This window comes from Rhea americana, unplaced genomic scaffold (assembly GCF_003343005.1).
Source record: "Rhea americana isolate MKP2758 unplaced genomic scaffold, rheAme1 scaffold_10, whole genome shotgun sequence".
NCBI classification, from domain to species: domain Eukaryota; kingdom Metazoa; phylum Chordata; class Aves; order Rheiformes; family Rheidae; genus Rhea; species Rhea americana.
The window spans coordinates 2,647,244-2,662,026 of record NW_028185039.1 but is presented as its reverse complement, the minus strand read 5'-3'; the positions used below and the strand labels follow the sequence as shown (position 1 = coordinate 2,662,026).

General features: G+C 38.4%; 1 protein-coding gene across 7 annotated transcripts in view; it reads right to left on the bottom strand.

Annotated features, from left to right (window-relative positions):
• Positions 1–243: 243 nt before the first annotated feature.
• Positions 244–14,783, bottom strand: part of PDGFA (platelet derived growth factor subunit A) — a 34,341-nt gene continuing 19,801 nt past the window's right edge. Inside the window, exons 6-8 of one of the 7 annotated variants that reach the window (XR_014895424.1) lie at positions 7,188–7,361; positions 6,548–6,675; positions 599–613 (exon numbers count right to left, since the gene is read on the bottom strand). Coding sequence is in view for 4 of the 7 variants with exons in the window: in XM_085301597.1 (XP_085157723.1) it covers positions 7,228–7,361 (134 nt within the window). In the remaining 3 variants the exon portion in view is untranslated. Of the gene's footprint in view, positions 614–6,547; positions 6,676–7,187; positions 7,362–9,130; positions 12,323–12,428; positions 12,543–13,520; positions 13,604–14,783 lie in introns of those variants that run through there. The other 6 variants (XR_014895425.1, XM_085301597.1, XR_014895431.1 and 3 more) reach the window with 6 other exon arrangements.

The following is a 14,783-nucleotide window of genomic DNA, read 5'->3' as shown; positions in this document are numbered from 1 at the left end:
TTTGTTCTCACCAAAATCCAACTTACCATTACCTTCCTATCTGATCGTACAGGTTTAAAATGTGCATGTCCAGCTATTCTAGCTGTACTCAGCATTAGCCTTTCTGCAGGGAAAGGGCAGTTCGGCAACCTGCCTCTTCACTTTCTAATGTGTTTCTTTCTTTTAATCAACAAGTAACTACGACAGACACAACAAAGAATATTAAATGCACCTCCTCCCAGACAATTTTGCCAGCAAGGTCAATGGAATCAGGACTTCTTCTTTATTGTTTCTTTTGACCATGAAACTGGTCTGCTTTTCCTCCCAGAGAAATTTTTTAAGGGCCCACGGAAAAAAAAATAATAAACAGAAAGAGACATACAAATAAACACTAGTACGTGCAGGAAAAATACAAACCTTAGCACCATGCACTCCCTTCATTATTAGACAAAGGTTGGGAAGGGTTCACAAGTGTAAAATGCTCATGTGAATTACGAGATTGCTGCTCAGTTTTCTTTCAAGTCGTGGGCTGGAAACAGATGGTGGCTGTAGCATTTATGATGGCACAACATGTTACTGCAAGCCTAGCCATCTCTTTCTCTCTTGCTCTCTCTCTCTCTCCTCAAAAATGCAGCTGAAAGGAAAGTTGTGGAAAAACGCATTAATAGTCTCTTCCACCACACAGTTTTCCAGCCCTTCATCCCTAGCCAGCACATGGACAGAGCCATCTTGTATCCCAATAAGAATACCCTTCTAATCCCTGTCCTAAATAGTTACCACTGACTGATCTATTTAATGGCGATTTAAAATGAGGGGTTTGTTAACATCTTAAAAAAGCCTCCAGAAAGCAGGTACTTGAGGTCATAGCAGATGCCTTGTGACTCCAAGTTCTTCCTAAGGGAAACTCTCAGAAAGAAGTGATTGGACTGTACTTCAGCTATTTATTATTTAAAGTCAATTCAAGCCAAGCAAGTTGATTATAAAGAAATAGAAAGACAGATACAACATTGCAAAGCAGTCTGGTGACTTAAGAGCCCAAATCTCACTTTTAAGCATGAGAAGGAACTTCTGTAAGGCCAAATGTTTCTTGATTTGAAGCAAAACAGCCTTCCAGTAGCTACAAGTGTAGAGGTATCTGGATGCCTGAAGATACCAAAGAGAAATTAACCTGATTTTTAAGTACCTTGACTGTATTTAAGCAAAATCTCTCCAGCTCAATGACATGTGTGCTGATCCACAAAGAACTGTGCTTTGAGAAGTGATATAGATCACAGTTTCTTTCCACAACTTTCTAAAAGAAATAGCCATTCAATTTATGGTTGGAATTACTGTCTTTTGTACTACAGTGGCAAGTATACCCTACAAATCAGAACTCCGATGTGTGAGATACTGTATGCGTACACACACAACATACATAAAACAGGGTAGTGGAAGGGAAAAATAAAGTATTATTTTTCTTCCCAAATGAAGAAGTCRGGCAAAAAGATCCTGACTGACTCATCCAAGGCCATATCAGAAGTCTGAATCAGGACCTCTGAAGTCCTTATACAGAATCACAGAATCACAGAATGGTTGAGGTTGGAAGGGACCTCTGGAGATCATGTAGTCCAACCCCTCTGCTCAAGCAAGGTTACCTAGAGCACATTGCACAGGACCACGTCCAAGTAGATTTTTTTTAAAAAAAAATCTCCAGGGATGGAGACTCCAAAACCCTCCTGGGCTAACGATGTTTTAAACCCCAAAACCTCTTTTACGTATTGACAGAATCCTAAATGATAGCACAGAATAATGAAGTTTGTTAAACCTCAAACCATCAGAGTACAAATGCCCAGCTTTGCTACCCACATGCTTCAGTCCTTATACAAATGCCTTGCTGCCTAAAATATATAGCAAAGACATGTCCAAGTATACAGCATGGCTGTCCTTGCAATCTGAGTGAAATACAAGAGCTGACAGCAGATATATCCCATGCGGTGGAGGACAGCAAGGTAAGCTGCATGTTTGCAATGCCCTGCACATGACAAAGAAGCACTCCATACTGGCTGGTGCTAACCTGAGGACTCCACTTCTAGACTTGCAACCAGCGCAGAGCCAGGGCACAATCTTCAGCTCTCTAGTCTCTGTTGAGGGGGTTGTTTATGCCAGAGAACTCTTTAAATAGTAGAAAATTGTTCCTTGTCATCTACAGGATCTCTGAATGCTTTACAAATGTTAAATATTTCAGTTTCACAATGTCTGTTCTAGAGGAGCATCTACTCACTAGCACTAAATCTAGGAGCCTGGGATTCAGGCCCTTGTCCCACAACAGGATTTTAGGAATAGCTCTTCAGTCAAGTTAATTAAGAATCTAGCAAATACTAATTTTCTTGGCAAGTGTCACTGGTAAACCTAAGTATCCATTTTGTTTCTCTGACTTTGTTGGCTTCACCACCTCATTGAGAACATTAGCATCAACTTCAACATGTTCATCTTCAGCCATTCAAATGTGTCCCTGCTGTCCTTCCTGCAGCTAGATAGGCGCAATAAGACAAAAATAACTATTCAAAAMAAGATGAACTATTACTATTCCCTTTATCACTATTCAGCAGCTAGACCAGGAAGCTCCTACAGAAATTCAARTGTACACATTTAAATTTAAAAACTTTTCACTTTTACCAGAGATTGAATCTTTCTGAGGTATGACTACACATATCCACTGCCTATCTACCATAACTGCAAAAGCCTTGAGACCTTTCATCTACAGAAGGTGCCTTTTTTTTTCTTTTGGAAACTTCATCCTGCAAAATTCATTAGTATCCTATGTAACAACGCCTTTCCTGTAAGTAATAAGCTATAAAGTGTATTAGAAGTTTCCACTTCTGGTTTTATCTTTTCCTGATCTAGCCTGAAAATTCTTTTGAAGCTGCTCAAAGTGTTCTTCATGTACGCTTGTTCTAGGAAACACCAGATCAGTATTGGCAAACTTCTCCTTAATTAAGCTAGATAAAGGAATCAAGACGATATGATCTGCTTAAGTTCTCACCTTTTTAAGGTACTGTTTTAAGCTCTTTTTTCACTACCTTAGAAAAGAAACATACTAAAGAAAACAAGGAAGGAAGAGACCTTAGTGTCCCAGATAGGGCTGACATTGCTATGGGTTTTCTAATGTTGATAGAAAGCTACTGAATAGTTAAAGCTCTCAATACTATGGAACAGTTCTGGAAAGGTTGCAGATCACTTCTGAAACTAGCATCACTCCAGGCAATGCACAAAAGGAAAACACTAAACTTACACTGCCTTACCACAGCTGAGTATCTTGCTGAATCACAACTTAGCAGAATGCAGAAAGATAATGGGAAACATTTGCAATTGCTAACCCCAACTGAAAACCCCTTTAGATGTGCAGATACAGCCTAGCCATATTGGTTTGGCCAGCAGGCTCCTCACAGCAGAGCTGCAAGTTAACCCTTCAAAGCACGTGCAAGAAAAACAAGTATCTCTGAACAAATACTGAAAATTTGATCTAAAGGCACCATTTGGGGCAACAGGTACAATGCACAGCTAAGCTTTACCCTACAGGGCTCACACAAAGCCTGTTAAAAAAACACTCGATCTGTGACAAACTTTTTCTGTCATATTATGCTGTTGAAAATTCATTCCATTCAAGGGAGAATTCAGATCTTGAGGTCATATCTGAGTAGCTTCCTGGCTCCAAGGAGACCCCAACCAGGTTATTTTACTGTGGATGAGTTTGGACTAAAAAAGGTCTTCACTCCCAACTGCAGGAGCACAGAATCCCCAGTTTCCATGGGAGTCTTGCTGCCCAGTAGACACCATGTCTCCTCAACCATATGTTGCAGCACAAGCCCTCCCCCACACATGGGACGTGTCAGCATCAGCGAAGCATGCGCCCTCAAGGTAAGAAGGAAAGGAAGAAACTCCAACTGCAAATTAGTGGCAACCAAGTTGTATCTTCAGGCACAACCATTTGAGMAGAAGGAGGCACATCTTGGCTTCCTTGAAGTGCTGCAGCCTCTCTCCCCTCCTCTGGCTCCTATGGCACCAAGCTCCCCTGATCATAGAAGAAATTCTGGCCTTTTATATCTTCCATCATCTTCAGCTTAAACCAGCACCATTTTGGTTTAAGAAATTGCACAAGGAAAAAGGTGAAGCATGGCTGGAGCAGGAAGGATGCTCCACTCAAATACCAGGCTGCCTTGGGGTGAACTGGCCATGTAACAGGCACTGGAAAAGTCACTGCTGGGAAACATCTTCAACAAAGAGCAGAAAGCAAACCGGATGCTTGAGCACTGCTACCTAGAGGAAGAACAGTAACATTCACAGTGACACTGGCTGGTTCAAAATTAGCTTCTCTACACAGCAGACACAGGGGGTGGRGAGTTGAGGCCAACTGGGCTAACTAAAAGTCTTGTAAAAGTGAACKAAAATTGGTTGTACAAATCCCTTAGCTGGCTGAAAAACTTCACAGCCAGTGAAAACCAGCAATTCTGGAGGGCTCTTGATACTTCACTGAAGTTTTCGAGCTTGAGTTCATCCCAAAGGGAACAAGGCTGCTGAGCACGTCACCCACAGGCCCTCTGCGAACAGAATCTTCTTTCTTATGGTGAAATAGGGGATATCTTGAATTTATGTCTTGCTTCTCCCCTTGTGAGCAAACAAACCAATTTCTATGAGTAATTCTACCCACTAATTGCCAAGGAAAAATCTGGTAATGAATGCTTGCATTTTTGACAGATCAGAAGCTTCCCTAAACAAAGTTGCTGTTTTATGTTTTCTGACAGCACATACTCACATCCGGGGATCTCGGCAAATTCCAGTGTGGATGAGTCTCTGTGGGAAATTGCTTTTCCAGATTTTCCTCTTTTAACTGCTCCAGGAAATGACTCTATTTTTACAGCAACACTGAACAGCAAAATATGAAACTATTATCTGCTTTGAGTTTCGGGTCAATTCTCAGGTAACTGTTATTTCCAGTGAAGTCAATGGAGTTGTGTCTATTTCTGCAGGTTAGAGATCTGGCCATTTATGTAATTGGTTTATCAGTTACTAGAACATATGGCTATCACTGGCTTAAGGAGTGTCGCATTTCACAAGTCTCAAAGTTCATCCAAGCCCTGATATATCGATAAGTGAAGTATTCAAGTATTATGGTCTGTAAAGACGATCATTAACTGCTGAAAAATTTAAGCACGAGGCTTTTTCATCAACAGCTATTTTGTCGCTGAATGATCATTACATGTAGGATACTTCTTAGATATTTTTTCACCTGCCAAATATGCAAAGATGTCTTAGTACTTTCCTTCTACTGATTTTTGATTGCTCTCAAGAATCAAGATGTTTTTAAAATCTCTGGGGATTTCAAGTGGTATGGGCTCATCTGTATCGCTCAATGCTTATATTCTTTTGCATATATTCTTCTTGTATACCTGATCTTAACAGACACTCTCAGTTTTCAAAGATGAACAGTAAAACCTGTTGCACTGATTATGGAATATTAAAGATACTATGTAGAGGATGAGATACTAGGTAGATGTCTGATCCTGGGGCGATGAATGTGCAACTCTTCTTAAAATTTTAGCTCCTTATTTCCCCAGGTGATGGAATACTCCAGCTTTTTTTGTTTGTTTGTTTTTATGTTGAAGAAGAGAAGTTAGCCTCTCCTTGTATATTTTTACCTTTATCCTGAAAGACACTTAGCAGGCACATAGGTCAGTCCAATAAGGAAGTTTCAGATGGTAAAAAATCACCAGGTCAGATTTGATGGCCTGCTAACGCATCAAATACAAAAATGATTGGGTTCTCCTCTAGCCTTAGAAATAACACTGTAAGAAAGTGACACACAAACCTTCTGTGACAAGAATTCTATCACCAGGATGTTGCCAAGGTTTCATGTATTGATTATGAATAAGAGTTACAACTTTCGTAATTTCAGCTCAGGAACCGTGTATTTTTGACTTTATACCAAACTGGAAAGCTCACTAAACACCATTCAAGAGACTAGCATATAGAAAATAAACTTAGAGACAATATCCATGGAAAACAGTGCCTAACCTATGACTTGTTCTTTGATTTACAACTGTGATTGCAGGCCTCACCTCACAATCATATGCCATGATAATAGGGTAGCAGTTCAACAAGAACCAAACATAACGTTTTATGTGCATTGTAGTGATTCTGAGCTACTCCAGCACCTAAGTCTGCTTGATGCAACAAATAATTACAGTGACTGAAGGAATGATAATGCACACCTGAACATGATCGGCCTTCTGATCTTACTCATTTTATCTTCTATTTCATTTTTTATCTAAACTACAATGTCCCAAATTTCACCTGCAATTTGATGATTATTTTTTCCCATCTCAGATTCATCTTTGTTACAGAAATGATAATGAGTTCTCAAATTATATTCTCTGTGGTACCTTAACAGATCATCTTTAAAGGAATCTCTGTCAGTGGAATCGCAGTCCTGATTCCAGCCATGTCAGAAAACTAGTCTTTCAAATAAGCACAAACGCATATTTCAAAATGGCAACCTCTGTGGGAGCAGGAGAGAGGGGAAGTCTCCCACCTGTTTTTCTAGTTGTACGTTGGAGTCTTGTTACTTCTTCTTTGGGGTTATTTACAACATACTCCAACACTTTAAGAACACAATGACCCCCATCCTGGAATTGTGATCCTGAGTCAGGAAAGCTCATCCTATTCAAAAAGAGTGATAAAGCATCAACTTAGCTCCAATTGCCTGAAGTCAATGGGATGTTTGTCCAAAGTTACAAATATGCTTAGGCACGGGTATGAAGAAGGGCAGATATAGGCACCTCTTTAAGAGCTTTTCCATGTTAGGGCCTGGGAAAAGAATTCAAGATCGGGCCCATGACAGATACAAATCCCTTAGGAAATGTTACCCATGCCATAAATGGAATGAATGACTATGAACTGAGGGGAAGTACAATGAAAATTGCCCGCTGAATTTTTGTAAATTCCCATAAAATCAGAGTCTGCATTGGTTGTATATGCATAATTTTCACTATAAGTCACGAAAGGTTGACTCCTTAGAGATACAGGAAATGACTAGCTGATGATAGCATAAAAGATAGCATTTTTTGCATAGGCAGACAGCTGGTTTTTCATCAGTCATTACATTCTCTGATGATATGACAGTAGTTTTTGATCATGTATCCAATGCACAATAATTAGGCAAAATGACTTACCCTCAATCTTTTCAGTATTTAGCTCTAAGGGTGCAAGGATTCATTCTTGGAAAGGGAAGATGGTCGTGTGATTTAGGGCACTGGATGAGCACTCAGATCTGAGTCCTATCCCTGGTTCTGCCATAGCCTTGCTGTGTGACCTTGCACAGTCATTTCTCCATGCCTCGGTCTTGCCTAAAATGGGATAACAATAGTTCTTTATTTCAGAGGGGATATGAGTTCGGACCTGTTCAAGGCTGTGCTGCAGCGAGACACTACAGCAAAGAGCAGCACAGAAAAGCTCAGACATAAGTAATACTTTGTTATCAAATTGTGGAAAAATGCACAATAATTAAATAAAATAAAAAATATAAGCTGAAGTTTTGGGAATAAAACACTGACTGCTTCCCTCTGTTACCTGAAATTAAAGTAAACTTAAGCAGAGTCCTCACATGTTTGACTGATTTTAACATGATTGTGTTTCTGAGAACTGGTAGTACAAGAAGCTGAGGAGTAGAAACCCCAGGAAAATGACTTCCTTTAAAACAAATACATAACTCCATTTCTCTTTTAAAGTAACAAAGATTCCAGCCCAAGAGAGGGTCAGGTAAATATTGAGGGTAAGATTTTCAAAGCCATAGAGAGGGCCTACAAACATGATTTCCTTCAATTTACATCTGATCATCCAAATCTGAGGAAGATTTGAAAATTCATCTTTGCTTTTGGGCACATTTTCTGATTAAATTATAAAAAGGGTTGCTGATCTTAGTTGAACTGTCAGATGTCTGGAATAGCTTCAATATCACTATTCCAGATACACAATACTATTACTTATTATTACTTAATTAGACAGGGCTTTAGCAGGGAGCTTTCAGTAATGGATATTTTTCCAAATGCAAAGATGAATCTTTTTCCCTCCTCAGGCGCATGTCTATATAACAGCACTTGTCTTTCATGTAGGGGTCAGTTATGGGCCCGTACGCCTGGGAGACAGGATCTCAGGACACATGCCTAGATAAAGCAATTGATTTAGAGATAAACAGATCAAAGGCTGTTCTCTCAGGCAGGAGAAGAGAGAAAAGATGATGAGAAAGAACCTGGGAAGGGAAATCCTTTCTGAGAAACAGAGACAGAGGAATGGGAAAGTCTGGGCTTCCCTACAGTCAGACAGAGAGTAGCCAGAATATAGACCACAGCAGGAGACGTGCTGCCAATCCGAGGAGGATGGCTGAGAACTTCCCAGCTGGAATGCTGACACCCGTCGAAGAGAGGAGACGTATGAGACACCAATCGAAGCAGAGAAGAAAGCCTAAGCTCGAAGACACATTAGAGCTGGATCTGTCTAGGAACCACCAGGGGCCTGAGAGAAGCAACTGCCTGTAGTCACTGTGCATAAAGCAGATGCCAAACAGGACGGAGGAGAGAAGAAAAGGAAAGCAAGCGGGCAGGTAATCCTTCATTTCACTCAACAAAAGCCACTGTAGGGCAGCTCTGGAAAGACGAAGCACAGAATTAAACGTAATGAACTGACTACAGAATCAGTGATCATGCACCAGTATCATAACACTGAGATTGCTTTCAGACAGTTCACTCCACATATGCTTTTTAACCAGGAAAGACTTCAAAAAGGATAAAACCAACAGTTTCTGAATCAGTGGACAGTGAAAAAGATTAAAGAATGTTGAACAGAAAAGCATTCTATTCCCAAATCCCTGGAATGTGCAAGGATAAAACAACAAAGTGTTAAAGGATTCAGTGGAAACATGACTTATAGCAACTATCATCTTCAATTCCTTAATTAAGTCCCCCACTAGCCCCCCACTTCCCAAATAACAGAGTTGTCCAACAAATATCTTGAGGTTTCTATTGCTCACACTCTTTCTTGTAACACTCCAAATGTTGCACATTAGAAGCCCAGATGGGAGTCCACCTCCAGTAGACAGTGGAAGAAGATAGGACACAGCTTTCACAAATGCACAGAGAACTGTTTAATTTACAGCCACAATGGTGAAACAAACCATTTCAGAGCTCGGACATTCAAAGTTAAGTCTGACACTCATTCTTATATTCACTTATTGTGCTTAAGTATTAGAGAACACAGGATTACATTAACAGTACACGACAGTCTGAGATCCCTGCAGGACCGAATAGCGAAAGGGATGAGCAAGAATGAGGGACCAGCCCCTCAAGTGGTGTAAGCTGGTACAGCTCCACTGCGGACAATGGAGCAATGGTGATTTACACCAGMTGAGGATATGGCCCTTGAAATGTCCAACTTAACTTTGAATTAYTCTCTCTTGTGTCACAACCATTAATATAACTGTCCCTTCTGGTTGTACCTGCCATTTCAAAGAAGGACTACTTCCATGGCCTGAAAGGCTGGCGAATAGAATCTTAGCTGGACTACAGTAAATGGCACACATGTCATGACACTACTCCTCATATTTTAAAAACTGTGGACTGAATCCTCACCTGATGTAAATTAGCTTAGGGGCGCTGAAGTCAAAAACATTTGCCAATTTATACTAGCTGAGAATATAGCCCTGAGATTTTTGTGTTTTTTTGTTGCATACCATATAAACACTGCGCTTGAGAACAAAGACTCATGTGCGTTTCGTTCCTGGTAACAAAATTAACTAGAGACTACAAGTCTCAAACAAACAGCTACTGGAAAAGTCTCCATTCAGTCTTCATTCTCTCATGGTCTTCCGAATTTGGCATAACACATTTATTTGTTGGCACCCATAAAATGCATGCCTTTCAGTTTGCCTTTTTTCAAGAATTAAATATAAGGCCAGACTCACTGGTGGTGTAAATCAGCAGAGCTCCATTGTATTCAATGGAGTTACTCCAGGAAATCTGGCCCACAGATTTGAATGTAACCTTCTTATGCTAGTGCAATTACAGGACTCTTGACAATTCTTTTGCAAATTATTCCACTTAAGTGACTTTGACATCCTTTCATACCTGCACAGTGTCTGAGTGGGTCACATAACATTTTTTATCTACATGATTTTAATGGATATATGAACTTTTTTCATTAGATATCTTTTAGACAAAAAAAGGACTGAGCAACATTATTGGCATCCCACTGAAACATAAATATATAAATTACATTTTATACACTTTTTTAAACGCAGACACATACATTCATGTGCATAACATTGTGAACAGTACACTTAGTGGAAAACAAGCACAGACAATCTTAGTTAAATGTATTTCCAGTTTTGGTGCTCAACGAATACACTGGGAAAATGATCACAAAATAGAATGATGACTAACTCTATCTCTGCATTAGCATCTGAAGCCAATAATGCCTGTTAGCTAACATTGCTTTGTTTGGTTGAAATTGGACGTAGTTGCAGGAACAGGAGGGGAATGGTTGAACTATATTTAAAGAAATGGAAAGGTTAAAAATCTCACTCTTTTCTGTTATAAGGATCTAAAGTTCATTCACACTTGAAGATATTTTTGATTTGAGGGGGAACACTGTCTTCAAGACAAACTTTTTTGTCATTCCAAACAAAGGAGAGAAAACTCTTTCATCTCTTTGTAGATGTTTTACAAAGAAAAGAATCCAGTAGTTCATTTTACATATCCAATGTGATACTCCAAATAAAACAAAGGGTACATAATCCAGACTACTGGGGTGGGGCAGTGATTTTGGCCAAGTGAGTAGCCATGTCATATCTGGCACAGCCCTAAATTTCCAAAGTAGCAGACAAGGGTTCAGCCAGGTGGCTCCCACTGCAATCCATGGGGAGTTGAACAATTAATCCTTTGGTACTTTGAAAATACAGGAGCTGTTGCCAGAGTATTTTACCTGCCCTGCTACAGTTAAAATAGATTTTGATGTTATTTGGGCTATTCTACTACAAAAATATGACCACAAAATGTTTTTTTTTCTTTTTTTTTTGGTTCAAGAAAACATAGCAGGCTTTCTCAGGTATATAAAACTGTTAATTTTTAGATAAAAATACAAACTTCACCTTTACAAAAACACATATTTCTGTTGAATACACATAAAGCATAACATTTTACCAAAAATAAAGAATTTTAGGTTTTGTTCAAATATTTGCAGCAAGGTAGTTCCCATGCCACCATGACATTGTACAATGCAGATACAAGAATTTGTACATTTCACACAGCTCCAACATGTGAAATAAAAGTATCTGTATACTGATAAGAATGACAATTGCTAACACAATATCACTAGTAGGCAACTGGCATAAGTCTTAAAGGAAAAAGAAGGACTTTTGCGTGAATATCCTATGATTTGTTTACGCACATTTCTCTTTTTTTCTTTTTCTTTTTATGCAATGCTTTAAATTACGGGGGAGGTTGGGGAACATAAACCAAGAAACGTCTAGAAAATTATGCATAGGTATACCATTTTTATTTTAATACATCTCATTAGTTTGCATCCCACTAGGAGAAATACCATAATGTTTTGTGTTCTGCTATTGTTATACCAGTCTTTCATATGTGTTATTGGCAAATGTAGTCCAAGAGATAATAAAAAGCTAGGCAAAGAGTAAAAAGAAAACTTAATAATCACTTTATGGTGTAAAAAAAAAAAAAATCCACTTAAGGCTCCCCAGAAGGTTTTTTTTTTAAAGACTTTTAAAACACCACCAAGCAAGGATGTATTGTTCTATAGTGTTTGCGTGGCATTTGATCGTTTCATACATTCCTGCTTTTTTTGTGCCTGAAGTCCATCAGTGTCCATCCATCTTCATCAAGAACACAGGCACATTTCTTGACGTAAAGCACCGTTGACTGCTCTGACAGAAATCCACTATTCACTTAGATTTTTGTCATGTTTTTGAGTACTTTTGGTATCCTCCATTCATTCAACTGTCTTTTTATTTTCTTTTCAGTATTTTTCTCTCATTTTTTTTCTTTTTTGGACAGGGAAGCTTCCTATTGTTTCACAGAGTGCTACAATACTTGCTTTGATGTCACATTAAACAAATGTACATTGTCTCTTTGTTCTCATTAAGTGTTCTTTTGAGCCAGTTTTTTTTTTCACATAGGAGAACAAATAAAATATACAGTCAATAAGCACCATACATAGTAGGTTCAGGAATGTAACAAACCATGTACATCCATGTCCCAGAGAGAAGTTTTTTTTCTAGCTTATTTTCACCTTACATCTGCAGGAGAGAAAAAAGATACAATAACTCTATGATTAGAATCAAAGGTCCTATCCTCTAAGAAGATGATTTTAAAAAATACTGTTCTGCATGAAGAGTCACTAACCTGGGACAAGAAGTTCTAAATGCTGTTTTGATTGAGTTTACATGCTCACTTTTAAAGATGAATTTTACAAAATCTTTGCTTCTATCATACTACTCCCAATAAATATCTGTTAATCTGAAACAGGATATTAAGTTTAGCATTCTTTAGAAAAAATACATCAGTATAAATGCAAATTGCCATTGGGAGTTTATGTGCAAAAACAGGTGCTTGAAATTAAATTCACCATCATCCAGGAGTTAGGCACATACACTGCAAAATCCAAATCATTCCCACTCCAAATACTAGAATCAACTGCAACTTCTGTAGCTTACATAATTTCAGGTCATTAAGAAATGGAAACTCCATACTTGATTTGGAACGTGTACCGCCATCATCATACATTGCTAATTCACTGCCAAAGGATTTTAGCCACTTTTGCATTATGAGGGTATTACTTTTCCACTACCCTGAAAACTTCATTAATTTTGATGAATGATTATCATCATCTGAACGAGACAAAGCAAAGAAAGATCTTAGTTTTCTGGTATAAATAACACAAGCCCTGCTACACAAAAATGGTATCTCTGAACATCTTGTTTGGTAGGCAGACCAWCAGATCGTTTCAGGTGCATGTAACATCAATCCCAGTTATGCCAAAACAAGGGTTTGATGGTCATGCATATAATATTTACCACATGTACACTCACTGTTTTACAGCCAATGACTGGAAACAAAATGATTTGTAATCTGGCAATTCATTCATGCATTATTATGTGATGCTTTGACTTCAGAAATCAATAATAATGAAACAAAAGCAGAGGCAATGGAACTTGAGATTTCAGAAGCTGAAGTATTAGCGCCCTCCAAAAAAAAAAAAAGAAAAAAAAAAGCAAGAATAGGAAGTAGCTCAAGAATGTAAGATGCTGATGGTGATGTGGAGCTTAAAGGAAAAATACCAGCAGGTAGAATTATCAAAGCCAATCAGATCTAATCTCTTTGCAGCCTTGAGGTAGCAAGTGTCAAGATTTTGAACAGTGATTAAGTTGAAGTGATGATATTTGATTAAGTTTTCCATTACTTGTGCTATTAGGGTGTTCAGCATATAGGTCCTACCTGAATATCAAATAGTTCCAGTAGGTTTTATGTTGGTTTTAACTTTTTTCGTTTCCGTTTTTTACCTGATTCCCTAGGCCTTCCTGTTAACATAAGGGCAGGGCTGGTAAAAAGCCCTAAGGTAACGCATTTTGTTGAACACTGAAGTAATAAATACTCAAACCGTTTACATTTCAAAGAAACCTCATTATCCTTTGCATTAATGTAATAACTTTATAACTTCTGATCTGACATTCAGTTTACAAAGTAATTACACAAAAGTAAAAAAATAATAAACCAAGTTGGCATTGCACACATCATTTCCAAGACCCATCCATAAATATTGTTACCATGCTGTAATTAGTATTTGCTTTCAGCTCTACAGTTCAACTAAATTCAGCTCACCATCCACTTGCTAGTGCAAGTGCTGCTCCTGTCAATAATTAAATCCCAGAAATTTGTATTCTTTCATTACAATCATTTCTACTCCATTTTTCACACACACCAAAAAGAAGTCTTCAGCTTAAATTCTTAACTGCTTAGTCTTTGGCCATTAAAGACATTTTGAAAAACTGAAATTGAGCTCATGAAAAATTTTTCCACATACAAGTCATAGAAAGAATATCAAACCATACACACAGAAAGTATCACTTTTAATGTGTTTTTGTCTACTCATAATTCATCCTAGTTTGAGGTAAAACACTCAGCTTGTATTACAAATTGATGTGCGGTAAGAATCACAGCAGAGGCCTAACTTTGCTTTTACACAAATTCTAATTTTTTTGTTCTGTATGTAGCAATTGTAGCTGAATTTTGCTTAGACCAGATTTATTTGTCTATGCTAGATGGAAACTGTACAAAAAATTCCTCCTTACRCAGCAACCTATGAAACCTATCACCTCTGGGCAGCCTTCATCCTATATTCACCTGCTCTACACTTTTATTCTGGGGCTGGATCTATTGCATCCCTAAATGTCCAATATTGGTGAAACCAAGCTTTTGAGTCTGTCTTCAGCCAAAATTGAGAGAATGGGAGCAGTCCTTTCAACTGTAGCTGTTTTCCAGAATCTCTCTCAAGTCCTACATTAATCGTACTCTAGGATGAAAATTTGAGCCAAATATTTTGGGTGGTTTTATGAAAGTCRCACTGAAAATAAGCAATCTTCCCCAAAAATCTTTTCCTGTGCTAATTCAAATGCTGTCTTGATAAGGCAAACATGTTTAATGTGACAACTGAAAATAAATTYTGGCCTATACATGAGCAGAAAGACAAAGGAAACAGGC